General features: G+C 42.6%; 1 protein-coding gene across 1 annotated transcript in view; it reads left to right on the top strand.

Moving 5' to 3' along the window:
- UROC1 (urocanate hydratase 1) overlaps positions 1 to 18,217 on the top strand; it is a 70,202-nt gene extending 51,985 nt beyond the window's left edge. Inside the window, exons 17-20 of the mRNA XM_063121393.1 lie at positions 2,012 to 2,111; positions 4,060 to 4,141; positions 15,683 to 15,782; positions 17,979 to 18,217. Of these exons, the coding sequence (XP_062977463.1) occupies positions 2,012 to 2,111; positions 4,060 to 4,141; positions 15,683 to 15,782; positions 17,979 to 18,119 (423 nt within the window). The 3' untranslated portion in view covers positions 18,120 to 18,217. The remainder of the gene's footprint in view (positions 1 to 2,011; positions 2,112 to 4,059; positions 4,142 to 15,682; positions 15,783 to 17,978) is intronic.

The following is an 18,217-nucleotide window of genomic DNA, read 5'->3' as shown; positions in this document are numbered from 1 at the left end:
TCTGGTTTATGTTACTTAGCGTGTCTGGTTTATGTTACATTATAAAATATGTTTATTAACATATTTTAAATACCATCAATCTTTTTTTGGAACTCAGAAAAACCTGAGGCAGAGCAATCCTAATCCTATTGGTGGAACGCCCACTGCATTTTAGGCATGCTCAGGCTGACGTGGGAGAGTAGAAATGTTGGGGGCAGAATCCAAAATGGTGGAAAAATTAAAGGAAAATGACAGACATGCCTCTTGTTATAATTCCACAGCAACCAATCAGGGATGGTGCCTGCAATGACACCCCCATGACATATGGAGATGAATGCTGCCAATGGTCTTGCTGCAATGTTGACATGCCCCTGCCCCACTGCCACATAAGACTGCCACAACACTATTCCAACAGTAACATTGAGGCACTCTGTAGTGTTTGGACATGGGCAGGTGGAGTTAGGAGCTACCAGAGGAAAGTCGAGGAATCTGCCTGGTGGGAAAATGAAATTGGGGAAACAGAGAGAAGGAGCTCCCAGGACTCAAACCCACATCATTCACACCACAGAGCAGCTCCCTAACCACTCAGTCACATCCGCGGACAGCAAGTGCACACACTTCATGTGGCAGTTGTCCATCTCCCTCCAGCCCCAAACACTCAAAGCCTCCAGAAGCCCTGCCCAGGGTTGGCCCCTTAGGAAACTGAATTAGGCTGCAAGTGGTATGAGGTTAGGCTGAATTAGGCTGCAAGAGGTTCTCTCTCAATGAGCTCTATCCAATGAGTGTTTATTGCACACTCATTACTGGGCACTCACGGATTTCTCGGAGGTCCCTCACATGACATCATCTGCCTCCCGCCCCTTCTGGCTTTCCCTGCACCACAAGAACAACGAGAAAAAGTCCGGTTGTTGCTCTCTCCTGCTGCGTGTGAGAGAAGCAGCGTGATTAAAATGCAGAACTGAATGGGCCTTGTGCTCCTTGTTTACTTCCTGTTTTCAAACAGGAAGTAACTGTGTGATGACAGAGAAGTAACGGTGTCCAGTGTTTCTTCCTAGGTGTGATGGAGCTTAATGTTACAAAAAGTTGAGGACTTGAGGTGCTGGAGTGCTAGATTGCAAATAGAGGGAGAATGGAAGTAATCATAACACACATCAAGACTATAAGCTAATAATTTCAGGATTATCAAAGAGAAAAAATGGCTACAAGCTAGAGCACCTGTTGAACTTTTTCAGTGTAATCAGTGGAATTTTAAGGCTGCAGTCCTGGACCTACATACCTGTGAGTACGTCCCATGGAACTCAAAAGGACTGCCTTCTGAGCAAATATCCATAGGATTGTGCTGTTAATTGCTTAACTGTGGCTCAATTCTACCTTGTGTTAAGAAGCTGGAGCTGTTGCTGCATTGCCATGGTAACCTCCTCCTTGAGTTTGTGTATTGCTCAAGATGAACATGAATCTCCATTAAATATTACCAAATTGTTGCTTTTATTTGGAGGTGGCCCACAATATTTTAGGTTAAAATTCAAAAGGTTCTCCATAGGATTTGTTGTTCTGGCTCTTCATATATGCTATGGTTCTTTTGTTTGTTCTTTTTCTATTTTCTAGTTTTATAATAGTCTTTTCTTACTTGTTTGTATACATAACAGAGTGATTTTATTGTTCTTATTCTATTTTATGGTTGTATAATAGTAACATTCTGTTTTTAATTTTGTAAACTGCTTTGAAGACTTATTGGTAGAAAAGCAGCCTATGAACTAATAAATAATAAAAATAAATCATTTACAGTTGACTCCCCTTAATGGTACCTTAGTACTTACAGCCAGAGGTGGTCCACCATGACCTACTGAATGTTAGAGTTGGCTTTGAGACACCACAATATGTTTTTCAATAGACTGATTTTTTTTTATAAAAAGGTAGTTAATTCAGAACCTAAATTGGCTGACTCCCCTATTCAAGGGAGACATTTTTAACAAGAGGAATTATCTACTTGCTAAGGATTCTCACTTCCTTCTCGTTGGCTTTCCCTCTCCAGGCTCCGGTTGTTCTTAGTCGAGACCACCATGATGTAAGTGGGACGGACAGTCCGTACAGAGAGACCTCAAACATCTATGATGGATCCGCATATTGTGCAGGTCAGCAGAACAGCTACAGGATTGTCTGTTTTTAGGGAATAGAATTGCTGAAAATGAATAAATAAATAAATGTCACTAAATAGCTTAGAAAGCATGTCTTTTCCCCTTTTAATCTTATTGGGTGAGATTTCCTATTGTAATGAGGTGGCCTGCAATTCAGTGATGTCAGAAGATCCTGAATAGTTGCAGCACCTCAGAGAAGGTCCGAGGAAGAGACGTCCTTGCCGCCGCCACCCAACTCCCTCCTCGCCGGCCGGCGAGGAGAGCTCGGGGGAAGAAGGCGGGGTGGAGAGCAGAAGAAGCTCTCCACTCCACCTTCTTCCCCCAAGCTCTCCTCACCAGCCGGCGAGGAGGGAGTTGGGTGGCGGCGGCGGCAAGGACGTCTCTTCCTCGGCTCTTCTCCAGGTAAGTTACATTATTGCTTTGGGGCCGCACTGGGGTCGCTTAGAAGCGGCCTGAGAACGACGTGCGGATTCCCTATTGTGGTCAGATCTTTCACAGATAATTGCTTACTTCATCTGAGAAGGTAGACAGTGAACGTGGTTGGTAGTATAAAAACACACATGAGGTGAGATAAAAAGTTGCAAGCTAAAACGAATAGGGTTGTAAAACAACAACAACTACATAGTCAAATTCGATATACCCTTCAATTATACCTCTCCGATATGTGGACCCAACTGATAAAAGGCCTTGCGGAAAAGAATTCTCACCCGGGGGCTGTCTGTAAATTTTGGAAGCCCCGAGGTGGCTCCGCGGTGGCATTGCAACTGTTAAATGACACAGCAGCCATCTTGAAGCTATTGCGGGGCTTTCCAGAGAAGGTCTGCATTTTAAAAGTCGGGGACTTACCCTTGCTTTTTAGGATGGAGTGAGGCGAACACTGCCCTTCCACCATCTAACCTTGCTCCATCCTTGATGTGGAGGCATGGCCAGGTGATTGGGGACACCTGACTGGTTGCCGTCTGCTTGGCAGAGGGCAGGGGGTGGACCTGGCTGCCAGAAACCCCACACTTTTGCTGCAGTTTTGAGATTAGGCACTGCCACGGTGGCAACCCGCCACCATATGGGCAGGCCCCTGATGCCAAAAACTAACCATTGCTGGCACGAGTCTAACCTCCAGGGGGAAATTGCCTTGAGAGACTTGATCTTTCCAGTAACTTCAACAAACTTTGGAGAAACTGTGTTTCTTTATGCAATGGTGGTGGTGGGAGTTTGAATGGCTCATGGGGAGGGTTACATAAATAAAAAAAACCTCTCCCCAGTATTCTGAACTGGCCCTTAGAATGAAACCTGGGGGCAGTGTTTTAAAGAAAAGAAAACACCGGCCTTATTTTAAAAAGCAGAGAACAGTCTGAAGGTACAAGCTGGAGTTTTGCTATTAAGCTAAGCATGCCTCTGATCTTGCATTGCCTGGATTGGAAAACAACCTGGGATCACTGCCTGCTTGCTCAGAGGGATAATATAGGAAGGCAAACAAGAAGATATTGTGGAAGAGCAGCAAGCACTGTGGCTGGCAACCTCCTCACCTTCATCCAAGAGGAAGAGGGCAGGTAAATAAGTGGGCCATGATGGTGACGAGGAGGAGAAACAGCACTCGCGACCTTCTTGCCTTCCCGAGTCAGCGTGCTATTGGCCCTCATCTTTAAGGGGACCCACTGAGGAAGTCTTGAGATCTGGATGAAGCACTTAAATTGCCCCCACCCTCCTACCACTGCTTTATAGGGATCCGGCAGTGGTTTCAATTTGACATATGGATCGGCTGCCATTACATTTACTTTGGGCCCTCTGGTAACAATGCAAGGTAAACTAAAATATCTGAAAGCAGAACGTGAAATGCAAAAAAACTCCAAAGCTTTTGCCACATAGATTGTGGGTGGGATTTTTTCTTCTTCCTCTTAGCAGGAGAATTCCTAAGCTTCAGTCATTTCTTTCCTTTCTTCCTCCACAGATATGGCTGTTCAGAATTTTGTTGGAGACTCATTTAGAGGAGCTACCTGGGTTGCCTTGCACAATGGAGGTGGTGTTGGCTGGTAAGGAGAACTTGACTGTGAAAGGAGAAGGGATACTGTCTTACAAGTGGAGAAAGTGTAACAGAAAAATAGGGTACACGCAGCAGCAATAAAAAAGGATTGTCGGATGATACGCTTTAGCTGAGGAAAACCTCTTAAAGGGCATTTTATTTATTTATTACATTTTTATACTGCCCAATAGCCAAGGCTCTCTGGGCGGTTCACAAAAATTAAAACCATGAAGAGCATAAAAACAACCAACAATCTAAAAACACAAATACAAAATACAATATAAAACGTACAACCAGGATACAACCACACGGCAAAAATTGATATAGGTTAAAATACGGAATTAAAACAAGGTTTAAATTTAAGTTGTTAAAATACTGAGAAAATAAAAAGGTCTTCAGCTGGCGATGGAAAGAGTACAGTGTAGGCGCCAGGCGAACCTCTCTGGGGAGCTCGTTCCACAGCTGGGGTGCCACAGCAGAGAAAGCCCTCCTCCTAGTAGCCACCTGCCTCACTTCTTTTGGCAGGGGCTCACGGAAAAGGACCCCTTATCTTATCCAACCGGGTGCCCTCCAGATGTGTTGTACTACTACTGCTGGGAATGATGGAAGTTATAGGGCACATCGCCATGGGAGTTTTCAATGCTGCTGTTTCATGCCTTGCAAATACAATACCTTAGGGGATTTGCCCCCTTAAACACTCTGTATTCAGAGTGGAAACAAGAGAGAAGGGAAAGCCACTGCCGGAGTGATGTCTAGGACTTCAAACAACTGTCCCCTCATATTACATTTTGTGCTGTGTCATGTATTATTATTATTATTATTATTATTATTATTATTATTATTATTATTATTATTTCCCATCTTTTTTCCTCTTGCAAGGAACCAAAGGTACCTTACATGGTCCCATCCCTCTCCATTTTACTTCACCACACGCCTGTGAGGGCTGAGAATGAGTGAATAGTCCAAAGTCACCAAGCGAGCTTCATGACTGAGTGGGAACCAGAACCCAGTTCTCCTGAGTCCCAGTCCATCACTAACCACTTCACCATACTGGGTCCCAATGCCGTTGCACAATGGCAAGCCTGGAAAGCAAATCTATGCACAAGAATGTAGCATGTGGCTCAGGCTTTCTTGTGCCAATATCATGCTTCCTTGGGGTGCAATTTCCCTGCCTTGTTCCCTAAATTGTACAGGGTTTCCAGATGATGCCGTCTTCCCCTTGTATTCCTCCCATGTTTTCCCCACTACTTCTTCCATTTCTTTCCATTACAAAAACCAGTAAGAAGGGAAAGATGGCGTGGCTTCACAGTGCCTTTTGACAGTGCTAGGAGCCCTCCATTTGGAAACACTCATCATATAAGGATTGCAGCTCTGGTGTTCAACCCAGGACTCCCCTCATTGCTGATTATGTTACAAGTGCGTCCAGTAAATACTTTTCTAAAATGTCATATGATGGGACTGTTGGCTTTACTTTCTCCTACGTTTGGTTGCAACAGATGATTTGCCAATGTTGGAGAAATCTGCAATGAAAGCAAATGACTTCAGATTTTTATGAATCTCACCTGCAGCTTCCGCAGCAGACCAGCTTTTTCCCCAGTCAGGCAGAGTATGGGGACTTGCGGGCTGTTTTCCTAACCTTCAGGAATTTTGCACAATTTTTGCCATAGAAAAACATGCAAAAATGAAAAAAACAGCCAAAAATGTACATTACCCCCATAGGCTAAAGGGTGAAAATGTGCATTTTGGAAGAATGTATGCATTTTGGAGGGGATTTGCGTATTTGCACATGTGCAATTTTGCGCAAATTCACATTTGCACAAATTCACATTTGCACAAATGCCAATTTGTGTAAATGCGGAAACTGAAACAAAAAATCTGATTCTGTCAATGGGTGGACCACAGAACGAAATCTGCCTGACAATCTGTGAAACACAGACTGGATGGATTTTACGCAATCCGTACATCCCTAATTTGTGCTGCAACGAACTGAACATTCAGAACAACCTCTGTGATCTCCATGTTTTGTTTGGCTCCCTTTAGGAAACTCTGACAATTTCCTGCCTGGTTTAAGTTGGCTCTGCTGCAGTTTGAGAATCTCTTTTCTTGAATGAGGCCTAATGTTGCATGATTCTCTTTTAATTAATTTCCAAATCTTAAAAGAAGAAGTCCCAAATACTTTAGGCAGCGACTGTAACATTCTTTGGAAAACTCAATTTGCCCAACAAGGGCAGAATGCCTGTAAGCTAGGAGTGTGCTTTAAAACAGAACTTGCTTCCAACACCATGTTAATTTGCATAAGTATTCAGAGTGTCACTGGATGAGATGTATTTAGATTCCCCTCAAGCTGCATTTAAACGGGTGACCTTTGGACCCCAATATAACTTGCCCATATGCTAACATGCAGTAAGGGATTGTTGATACAAAACAGGTCAGGTGTCAGCCATCTTCCCTCCCCCTCCCCCGGTCGTACCCCCAATTTGCTCTAGCATATTTCTCTTAAAGAGCAGCCAAGGAAGAACTGGACCCTGAACCTGGAAGACCTCTTGGAGCAGCACGATATCCTCCCAATACTTACTTAAAAGATTTGGTACCATCAGAGCTGGGCTTTGGGGCAGGACTCCAGGGCTCTTCCTCACAGAATGAGTAGGAGAGTCCCCAAACACAGCAGGGGTGGCTTACCATATTTTGAAGTATGCAAAGCCATACACATTGCTGTCTGAAGAGTGGGTCACAAGTAGGATTGTTAAGTCCAGAATTTAAAAATACCAAACAGCACCACTTCTTAAGGGAACAGAGTGGCTGTTTCACTGTCCCTCCACCCAGCAGTACCTGTGCACTGGTTCTACTTATGCTGATTGACAGGGAGAATGGCAGGTACAATTTATGCTATATTCACCTAGCACATCTGGCTTCCTGGGATAATAATGAACTTTGTGTGTGGGTGTGCACCTCCTTGGTCCTGCACCCCGAATCTGAATTGAAGCAGCTGATTCAACTCGGAGGGCTGGTAAAAAGGACATTTCCAGAAATGGCCTTTTCTGGCTGCCAGAATTTGCAACAATAGCTTCGAAAGCTATTATGATAATAAAATGGGATACATCTATAGGAAGATGGCTTACACTAAGTCAGAACATTAGTCCCTGGTGTGGCAGTGGCTCTCCATGGTTACAGGCAGGACAGGAATCTTTCTCAGCTGTCTCTGGAAAAACCAGTAATTGAACCTGGGATCATTTGCATGCAAAGGCATACCCTCAACCACTAATGCTGCCCTTGGAGGAAGATGTAATAAATAAGTAAATACATTGAAAATCCTTTGAAACTTGCTGCTCACTCTTGCTCCCAACATCCAGGAATGTAATGTCTGAACCGCACTACCATGTGGTGTTATTGTGCGGTGTATTTCGTCAACCCTTACTACCAACAGTCAATGGTGGATGTGAGAAATGCATCTGATATCACCCTATTTGTTGTGCTTAAACATTACCAAGGGGCTGTCTATGCACTTTAAAAGCCCCACGGGGGCTGTGTGGTGGCGCTGCACCGGTTATACAACACAGCAGCACCTTGCAGCCACCGCAGGGCTTTCCTGAAAAGCTGCGCACAGGGAAAGTCAGGGACTTATCCTTACTCTTCCTGCTGCAGCAAGGTCATTATGGCTCTTCTGCCGTCTGATCTCACTCCCGCATCATGCCGGGGGTGTTCCCTGGCAGAAGACAACCTTCAATTGATCACTGGAAGCAGAGTGAGGAGCAGAGGGCAGGCCTGGCAAGCCGAATGGCTGCTGGAAATCCTGCACTGCCTCTTCTTGTGAAGATTACTTGCTGCCACCCCACAGCAGTGATTCTGTGGGGTTTGGCGGCAGAGCAGCATCAATGCAGGGCCCTGAAGGTAGGGTCCAGGAAGCGTGTAGGGAGAGAGAAATGGAATGGTGCTGGCTCTGTGTTTCTTATAGTTTAACATTCTCACCCCTAGACAATAGGTTATGGAATCTGATTTTAATGTATTAAAGGTGCGATTTAAGGCTTGTTAATATGGAGAGCTTCTCATACATTCTGTTTCTTGCTCTGCAGTAAATAGTTAGAAAGCACTAGCAACATGTAGAAAGCACTAGCAACATGGCTTCATCCACCACCACCACCACCACCCCCATTGGGTCTGTCTGCGGATGCACAAGGTATCAGGGTGGTCTGACCTTTGAGGCTTGTGGGGATTGGATGCACTGAATATGCGCATCCACGCATTGCAAATTCCTCCATGTAGACATGCTTTCAGCTTTCAATCCTTCAATTTCCCAGCATCAATCCTCTGATTGCTGTATTGTATTGTATGGGCGAGCTCGAACATTCCATCGTCTTTGGGTTATTGTTGTCTAGAGAATCGACAAATATTAGTTGCAATGTGTTTATTGTTGGATAAATACATGTATATATCAGCCAGCCTTTTCTATGCCTGCTTTATTTTGGTTTTGCCTGATTTTGGTTCTTTCTTCAAAAGCAGATTTCCTGTGTTTTTAATTATAGGGCTGATAATCATGCAACCTTAACATAGGCAGATATTATATACTCATGGATCTGTACCATTTTTGTTGGATCATATATGGAGTTACATTAGAGTTGGCCATTGTTTTGGCAGCTCAGTTCTGAAAGCCTGTTTATTAGCAGGAGGCCAAAGTGACTTTTAGCAACAAAGAGACAGAGGCAATTTACCGACTGAAGTACACAGTCAACAGTGTGATGTCTTGATTGCAAGAGGGGCCTGGAGTTCTTTGATCACCTTGGATGGAGACATCTGGAAATTATAGGAGGTAGCTTAGGTCAAAATGCCACATGTTTCTTTAATTATTTGAATATATGACCCAGTGCTAATGAGGGCAAAGCGCTCTCCTATAAAAGTGAGAAGACTTGTTGGAAAACTCAACTTAACAAACATGACTTGTTGTAGGTTTAATTTATGGGCATTTTTAGGCCAAAGAGAGGGGGGAAATCTGGATCTCACTGACTCTGGATTTATGTTGATTTAGCTATCGAAATATGTAGCGTAATTCTAGATTTGACTCCAATACAGGAAATCTTTAAAAAAAATATCTGGCTGGGCATCATACAGAGATCTGTGGAGGAACTTAAGCACTTGTCAGAATATTTTACATCAATGACAAATGCCCAGTTTAGTCAAAACATTGTCTGAAGATCTAGCTAGTTTTTACTGTCATGCTGGCCTGATTGGGAATATTGACTTGGTTAGGGTGACCATATTTTGGAAACCAAAAAGGAGGACAACATGGTCGGCCCCCAAGGGGGTGTGCCCACCAACATGTCCAGCCCCAGGTTCCTGAAGATATTTCTCCGGCAATATCAGTTGGGTTTCAGTCTAATGCACAATTCCTTTCCTCCGATTTAAGATCAGAGAGTACTGTAGGACATTAAAGACAAAGAAATTCATTACACCCTACAATAAGCATTCTTGGACTGCATTGGATGAAGTGGACTCTAGTTCATGAATGCTTATGCCATAATGGCTAATGCTACAGGATTCTTTTTGTTGGTCTTGCAATTTTAAGATGTAAGCCTTTGCACTTAATGGTGTCCTCCATGCTATTGAGTTCAGTGAAAATTAGTTGCATTCAAGTTTCTTCCAGTTTGTATTCATAGAATCATAGAATAGCAGAGTTGGAAGGGGCTTACAAGGCCATCGAGTCCAACCCCCTGCTCAATGCAGGAATCCACCCTAAAGCATCCCTGACAGATGGTTGTCCAGCTGCCACTTGAATGCCTCTAGTGTGGGAGAGCCCACAACCTCCCTAGGTAACTGATTCCACTGTCGCACTGCTCTAACAGTCAGGAAGGTTTTCCTGATGTCCAGCCAGAATCTGGCTTCCTTTAACTTGAGCCCGTTATTCCGTGTCCTGCACTCTGGGAGGATCGAGAAGAGATCCTGGCCCTCCTCTGTGTGACAACCTTTTAAGTATTTGAAGAGTGCTATCATGTCTCCCCTCAATCTTCTCTTCTCCAGGCTAAACATGCCAAGTTATTTCAGTCTCTCTTCATAGGGCTTTGTTTCCAGACCCCTGATCATCCTGCTTGCCTTCCTCTGAACACGATCCAGCTTGTCTGCATCCTTCTTGAATTGTGAAGCCCAGAACTGAACACAATACTCTAGATGAGGCCTAACCAGGGCCGAATAGAGAGGAACCAGTACCTCACGTGATTTGGAAGCTATACTTCTATTAATGCAGCCCAAAATAGCATTCGCCTTTCTTGCAGCCATATCGCACTGTTGGCTCATATTCAGCTTGCGATCTACAACAATTCCAAGATCTTTCTCGTTTGTAGTATTGCTGAGCCAAGTGTCCCCCATCTTGTAACTGTGCATTTGGTTTCTATTTCCTAAATGTAGAACTTGGCATTTATCCCTATTAAATTTCATTCTGTTGTTTTCAGCCCAGCACTCCAGCCTATCAAGATCACTTTGAAGTTTGTTTCTGTCTTCCAGGGTATTAGCTATCCCACCCAATTTTGTGTCATCTGCAAATTTGATCAGCGTTCCCTGCACCTCCTTGTCCAAATCATTAATAAAAATGTTGAAGAGCACTGGGCCCAGGACTGAGCCCTGCGGCACCCCACTCGTTGCCTCTCCCCAGTTTGAGAAGGTTCCATTGATAAGTACTCTTTGAGTCCGATTCTGTAGCCAACTGTGAATCCACCTAATAGTTGTTCCATCTAGCCCACTTTTAGCTAGTTTGTTAATCAGAATGTCATGTGGTACTTTGTCAAAAGCTTTGCTGAAGTCAAGATATATGACGTCCACAGCATTCCCACGGTCCACAAGGGAGGTTATCCTATCAAAAAATGAGATCAAATTAGTTTGACAGGATTTGTTCCTGACAAATCCATGCTGGCTTCTAGTAATCACTGCATTGATTTCAAGGTGTTTACAGATTGACTTCTTTATAATCTGCTCCAGAATTTTCTCAGGGATGGATGTCAGACTGACTGGTCTGTAGTTCCCAGGTTCCTCCTTTTTGCCCTTTTTGAAGATAGGGACAACGTTAGCCCTCCTCCAGTCGTCCGGCACCTCACCCGTCTTCCATGATTCTGCAAAGATAATAGACAAAGGTTCTGAGAGTTCTTCTGCTAGCTCCTTCATTACTCTTGGATGCAGTTCATCAGGCCCTGGAGATTTAAACTCATTCAAGGAAATTAGGTGTTCTTTGACCATTTGTTTATCAATCTCAAACTGCAATCCTGCCCCCTCAACTTCTGCTTCACTTTTTCCAGGGGGGGTCATAGACCCGCTTTTGAGAGAAGACCGAGGCAAAGTAGGAATTGAGCACTTCAGCCTTTTCTTTGTCGTCTGTTATCAATTTGCCATCCTCATTAAGCAGTTGAACCACCATTTCTTTCCTCTGTCTTTTACTACTCACGTATCTGAAGAAAGCCTTTTTATTGCTTTTAGCATCCCTCGCTAATCTCAGCTCATTCACAGCTTTAGCCTTCCTGACGCCATTTCGGCACTTCTGCGCCACTTGTCTGTACTCTTCTTTTGTAGCCTGGCTTTCCTTCCACTTCCTATATGTATCCCTTTTTGTTTTCAGGTCATCTCTAAGCTTTTTGTGGAGCCACATTGGTTTCCTCTGTTGTCTTCTATCTTTTCTCCTTGTTGGAATTGTTTGTAACTGTGCCTTTAAAATTTCATTTTTAAAATACTCCCACCCATCCTGCACTCCTTTTCTCATTAGGGTCCCTTGCCACGGGACCTTACTTATTATAGTTCTGAGTTTATTAAAATCAGCTTTCCTAAAATCCAGAGTACGTGTATGGCTACGCTCGACTTTTGTCTCCTTCATAATCAAGAATTCAAGTATGACGTGGTCACCTTCCCCCAGAGTTCCCGTAACTGCCACTTTATCCACTAAGTCATCCCTATTGGTCAATAACAAGTCAAGGATTGCCAATCCTCTAGTTCCTTCCACCACTTTCTGTAGGAGAAAGTTATCACCCATACATGTCAGGAATTTCTTGGAAGGGCCGCTTTTGGCAGTAATGGTCTCCCAACAGATATCAGGGTAATTGAAGTCCCCTGTCACTACTACATCACACTTCCTTGAAACACTGGCAATTTGTTTCTCTGTGAGCAATATATATTTGCTCACAGAGAATATATATATTCTCTGTGAGCAATATATATTTAAGAATGCTTGCACCACCAGGGCTTTTGCCTTTGTAAAATTCTGACTTCTGGCATGTCTACGGAACAATTTACATTCTTTGGAAGCTGGTTTAACTGTCATAGCTGCCTTCCGACCAGACTAGGAATTGTAATTCCATGACAAGGAGGAGTCAGCTGATTGGCCCTCCAGATGCGTTGGACTACAACTCCCATTACCCCCAGCCACATTGACTGGGGATGATGGGAGTTATAAACTGACAGATCTGGAGGATGCTTGGCTTGTGAAGGCTGGCATAGAGCATGTCCAATCCCAAACTTCTCCAGCTAAAAGAATCTCAGGCAGAAGATCTTAGTGAATTGTTGTCCATCAGAGCAGACAATACTGGGCAAAATGAGTTCAGTAGAATGGTTCCGTATACGGCTTCATATGTGCTACATCCAGAGAAGATGATAGGAGTTTCTTCTAACTACGTTCACAGAACTACAACTCCCAGAGTGCTTTTTCCCCAGGTAGTGTGGGAGAAGAAGAGCTTTAAGATAAAGTTGAAACAGATTTATATACACTTTTGTAGTCCAACCCTGTCTTTAAGGAACACAGCTGGGGAGCTGTTTATGCAGAACTTTCCAGTTAGCTCTTGTTTTCTGTGGTCACACCTGGCTATCTAAGAAAAGCAATGCAATATTGAATGCTTGTCCCAGCTGCAGCTTCAAGATATGAACAGCCCCCTGAAGAGTTAACTTCTGCTCCGTTGGGTCTATTTTATTTTGAATTTTATTTTTAAAATGTTTGGAGGACTTCCAGCATAAAATAAGCCACTATTACTTCATATGCTTCTGGTTATGGATTCCATTCATTTTGCTTTGGACCTTTAATGCAGGCATGGGCAGCTTGTGGCTCTCCAGACATTTTGGCCAATAACTCCCATCAGCTCAAGCCAGCATAGCAAATGGTGAGGGATGATGGGTGTTGTAGGCACATTTGAAGGGCCACAAGTTACATATTAATGAGTCATAACAATGTATGGTTATGAGTGAAGCTGTAATTTTACTGATTGTCACTATGGAATCGATAAGAATTGTAATTATTTTGAATAACTGCTCTCCTGATTCTGTATTCAAAAAGAAGAGCTTTAGAATGTGATCTCATATATGACCCAATAACACAGGACATTCCGTACCATATGTTTTAGTGTGAGGCCTAGTAGAAGAGATGAACTGTAGAATAATTAATCTTAGTCATTAATATCTTGGCCAAATGGTTACTAGTGGGTTATGGGTTTTTTGCCATGCACGTTTACTTCCACTGCTACCAGTTTCTCGCACTCCCCATACGTGCTTTGTACATCTAAGGTAGATTATGAATTTTCTGGCAGATGGTCTCTATATACTGTTGAAGCTAAATGTTAAATTGTAATAGCATTACTAAACATGTAGATATAATATAAAGCAGGGATGGACAGTTTCTTAATCTTGAAGGAACCATATGCCTGCTTGGATACCAGATTGCTTTTGCGCTCTGTAGGAGAGGATGGTTGGGCACCTGAAAGGACTCTCTCTTCAGAGCTCTCTCTGCGTGCAAGTTAGCCTTTCAAGATCAGGAAAGAAGTCACGGTACTGGGAAAGAAAAGAAAAGCAAGGAATTTTCCAACAAGACAGTGAGCAACAAAGCTAGGAACCACTAAGGACCAATTAATCTGCACCATGTAGCCCAGAACTGAACAGGAACAGTTTGGAGAATAGGTACTCATTTATTTAATTATTTATTTTTCATCTGGATGTGTATGTTTGCGTATTTTGTATGTGTTTGTTTAAGAATCAATTACATTTTTACCCTGCTTGCCCTCCAAAAAGGAAGGCCAGTGGTTGACCATTCCTGTTAACATACTTCTTCCCGAAAACCTAAATTAATTTCCTGATAAGAATGTAGATCTGATTTATTGAAAAAATCATGAAGAATCAATTATTCAATGCCTTTTACCCATGATAATTAAATGGAACCATCTACATACAGTGGAAGTATATCAGGTGTTGGGGTAAAGAACAGGGGATGTGGACATCACTTCCAAGTCTTGCTTCTGAGCTTCCAGGGGATATTGGGCTGGTTGCTGTTGGAAACAGTGATGCTTGACCACATAAACTCTTGGTCTGATATAGAAGGGCAATTTTCATTATCTTATGATTTTGCAACAAGGCGACATTATTATTATTATATTTATTTATTTGTATCCCGCCTTTTGCCCAATACTCAGCCAAACAACATGAGAGCTTGCTCGCAGATCCCAAACTCTAGAGTAATTGACACATTAAAAAACAACTCATTGTAATTTTATATAAAAATATGGTAATATAAGACTTATAACTAGAGATCGATCAGATCGATTTTGCTCATTTTTGTTTTAAACTGAAGCTTGAGCAGTCTAGATGTGGAGAAAATTTTGAAACTTCAGAAAAGTTCAATGCTTTAGCTTTAAAGCACTTAATTTCCAGACAGCCCTACTTGGCCAAGCAGTGTGGCACGAGGGCAGGTCCTGGGAGCAGCTGTGCGGTTAGGCTGTCACTGCCAGCAGGGAGGAGGAAGGTAATGGAGGTGGCCAATCAGAGTGCATGAGGGAAGGGGAAGGGGCTGCACTGCATGCAGATTTCAGAGGGGGGGTTTCACTATGCATGAGCCACATTTGCATTATCCATCAGCCCCTCTGTGGTGAGGGGATTGAGGAGCAAAAAGGCGGGGAAGGAGCAGGACTACTAGTGCCCGTGGCAACAAGGGCTTTACACTAGTTTTCTTTTCATTTTTTAAATATACTTGCTGCTGATTTAGTGAAGCAGAAGCTGGAGCATTTGTTCAGATTCTAGCTTGACCATTACCATCACACCAACTAAATTCCAAACTGCAGTGTAATAAAACTTAAATAACCGTGGCCTGACCTTTAAGAGACCCAGTAACTTTAGCCACTTAATCATCAGACATGTAGGCATTTTCATTATTTGTTTAAACAAGTGCTTTTTGGACTGTCCCTGTACTCAGGAGAATTTTAGCAGACTCAACACTTGGCACTGGCACTTGGGCAAGAATTGTGCTTGCTGGCTGAGCAGTGTGGGAAAATACAAAATTGGTGGCTTCTTATCCCACACTAGGATTCTCACTAGTGACTCACTAGTAAATGAGATGAGTATTGTAGACTCATCTCATTTTAGAATTGGAATGATCCATGGAAATCGTCTAGTCCAACCCCCTGCACAGTGTCCAATGGCAGCAGTATTTCTTAGGCCTAATATACATCTTTCCTTCTTATCAAGTTTTTTTCCATATTAGTGTGTGATGGCATATGACTTATTAATTCCAAGAAAATAAACTAAGATTATTTTGTTTTTGATAATTCTAAAGGGGAGAAGTGATAAACGGAGGATTTGGCCTTGTCTTGGATGGCTCGGCAGAGGCAGAAGAACGTGCAAAGATGATGCTGAGCTGGGACGTTTCCAATGGCGTAAGCACATCTACTTGATCCCGTTATATTGAAATGTTGCCTTTTTTGGGGGGGGGGGGACATATCAAAATAGAGAATTTCTTAAACTTCTTAGCAAGATCATGTGAAATGACTGAGTCATTTCCTCAGCTAGCTGTTTTCTAATGATATGTACTACTTGCAAATCTGATGAGGTCTTCCGGAATCTGTTGCCATTTAGATCTCTGGATTAGATGGCTGGATTGTAGAATGAGGAACAGAAGGCTTTTAGGAAGGAGACAGTCAAGGGCAAAATCCAAAGGCCATGTGCAAATAAAGGACTAAATCATTAATGATTACATCCCAAACCCCTGGTTATTCCATTTCACACAAGGCACTCCGATTCAAGCCAGTTCATGGTTATTGATTTAGATACCTCTCAAGCTTAGGAATGCTGGAATGTAACATATGACCTTTTATTTTATTACACCACCATTCTATATCATTATAGGGAAGAGGCACTGTTGATTCACAATATCCATTATTATTATTACTATTATTATTATTATTATTATTTATTACATTTACATCCCGCCTTTTTTCCTCCAAGGAACCTGAGGCAACGTACATAATCCTTCTCCTCTCCATTTTATCCTCACAACAACTACCCTGTGAGGTAGTTTGTGACTGGCCCAAAGTCTCCCAGTGATCTTCCATGGCTGAATGGGGACTAGAACCTGGATCTCCCGAGTCGCAGCCCAGCTCTCTAACCACTATACCACACTAGCTCCTTATAAACCTGCCTAGATTTTGAGATCAGCTGTGGAGGTCCTGCTTAATGGACTACCATTAAGAGTTGGTAGGCAGGCTGGCAGGTAACTGGGGCGCTTTCAGACAGACAGTTCCTAGTTCTACCAACCAAAAGGTATTGTGCAGCAATTCCTCCTTTTACTCCTGAACAGATCTTTTGTAGTGCTGAGGAAATACAGGAAGTAGTAGTAGTACTGGGGAAATACAGGAGCATTATAAATGGAAGACATCACCTTCTGCACCCCTTATCAATTTCCATGATTGAAGCAAGGTGATTGCATCCCAGGGATGGGCCCTTTTCAACAGTGGCCCCATATATGTCAAAATCCTTTCCCCCAAGGAGGTGCATATGACCGCTTCATTATTTTATGGTACCATAAAACCATTTTATTTTGCTTTGCCTTTTATTGATTTTAGTCCCTGCAGTGTTTAAATTTTAAATTGTCTTTTAAAATGTTTTGCTTTTTATTATTGCTTTGTACGTGTTGTGAGTCACCTTGTGAGAGTCCTCCCTAAACTGCAGAATATAAAATCTGTTAAATCAAAAACTACATTACTTTTTTAACCCTTCATTGACAGACAATTAACTGTATCAATCTGGTATCATGACTTTTCCCCACAAAAGTCATACAAATAAGATACCTCATAGAAGGTATTAAGCATGACACCATTAGCAAGTTAAATAAATCATGCCTTTATTAAGACTCCCCACTCCACCCCCGATAAGACAATATAGTTGCACTTAAGTTATTAGGGTCAATAATATTCCATAATATGAGACATAACTGACCCACAATTTCTAAATATTAAAAAAAATATTGTGCCACTTGCATACATATGACATAATTATAAGTTACACAAGTATAACAATGTCATAACAATGATTTGTGAATTACCAGTAACAACCACCATAAATCTCGCAGACTTTGCAACCATACCACAGGCTACCTGAACAGTTTGTGCTCAATCATCACATTCCACAACTGCATAAGTAGGACAGTCAAAACAGTAACACATGAGCACATTGTTGCTGTGGTTTTCTGTCATTGTGTCTACTGCAGAGATCACACCTTGCTCTGCAAAGTACAGTGAAAGGCCTGGCTCAAAAAAACAGAACAACGTATTATAGATCACACTTGTGCACTAATCCTTCAGTTATTTGAGGGGACCTTGTGAAGCACCTGATTTATACTGTGCTTGGCTCTAGTGAGTGCTATCCAGTAATAATTTAATTGTAACTAAAACATACCAGGTGTATTTAAAAATGAAAAAAAGGGTCCAAGCCAAATATTGAGAAATCAGCGAGCTATAGAAATTAGAACCATTTGGCTGGATGTGTTTTCCTAAAATAACATTTGTGTAGCTGGGAGACAAAATATATGTTCTGATTTGATACCCATTTTTTTTCTTTCTGTTCCACATGGACAGGTTGCTAGACGCTGCTGGTCCGGCAACAACAATGCTTATGAAACCATCTGCCAAGCCATGGAGAGGGACAAGAAACTGAAGGTGACCCTTCCACAGAAGGTGGTAGATGACAACATCCTGGAACAAGCCCTGAATTGTTAACCTTACACCAAGTCTTTTATTCTGCCTTTTCGAACCAGGCTTTGAACATTGCTCTTTCAGCCCCCACCCACCCCTACCCCCACCCCAACAAGCCTCAG

Source organism: Elgaria multicarinata, chromosome 3, assembly GCF_023053635.1.
Source record: "Elgaria multicarinata webbii isolate HBS135686 ecotype San Diego chromosome 3, rElgMul1.1.pri, whole genome shotgun sequence".
NCBI classification, from domain to species: domain Eukaryota; kingdom Metazoa; phylum Chordata; class Lepidosauria; order Squamata; family Anguidae; genus Elgaria; species Elgaria multicarinata.
The sequence above is the reverse complement of the archived record's forward strand: the minus strand, read 5'-3'. Positions and strand labels throughout refer to the sequence as shown.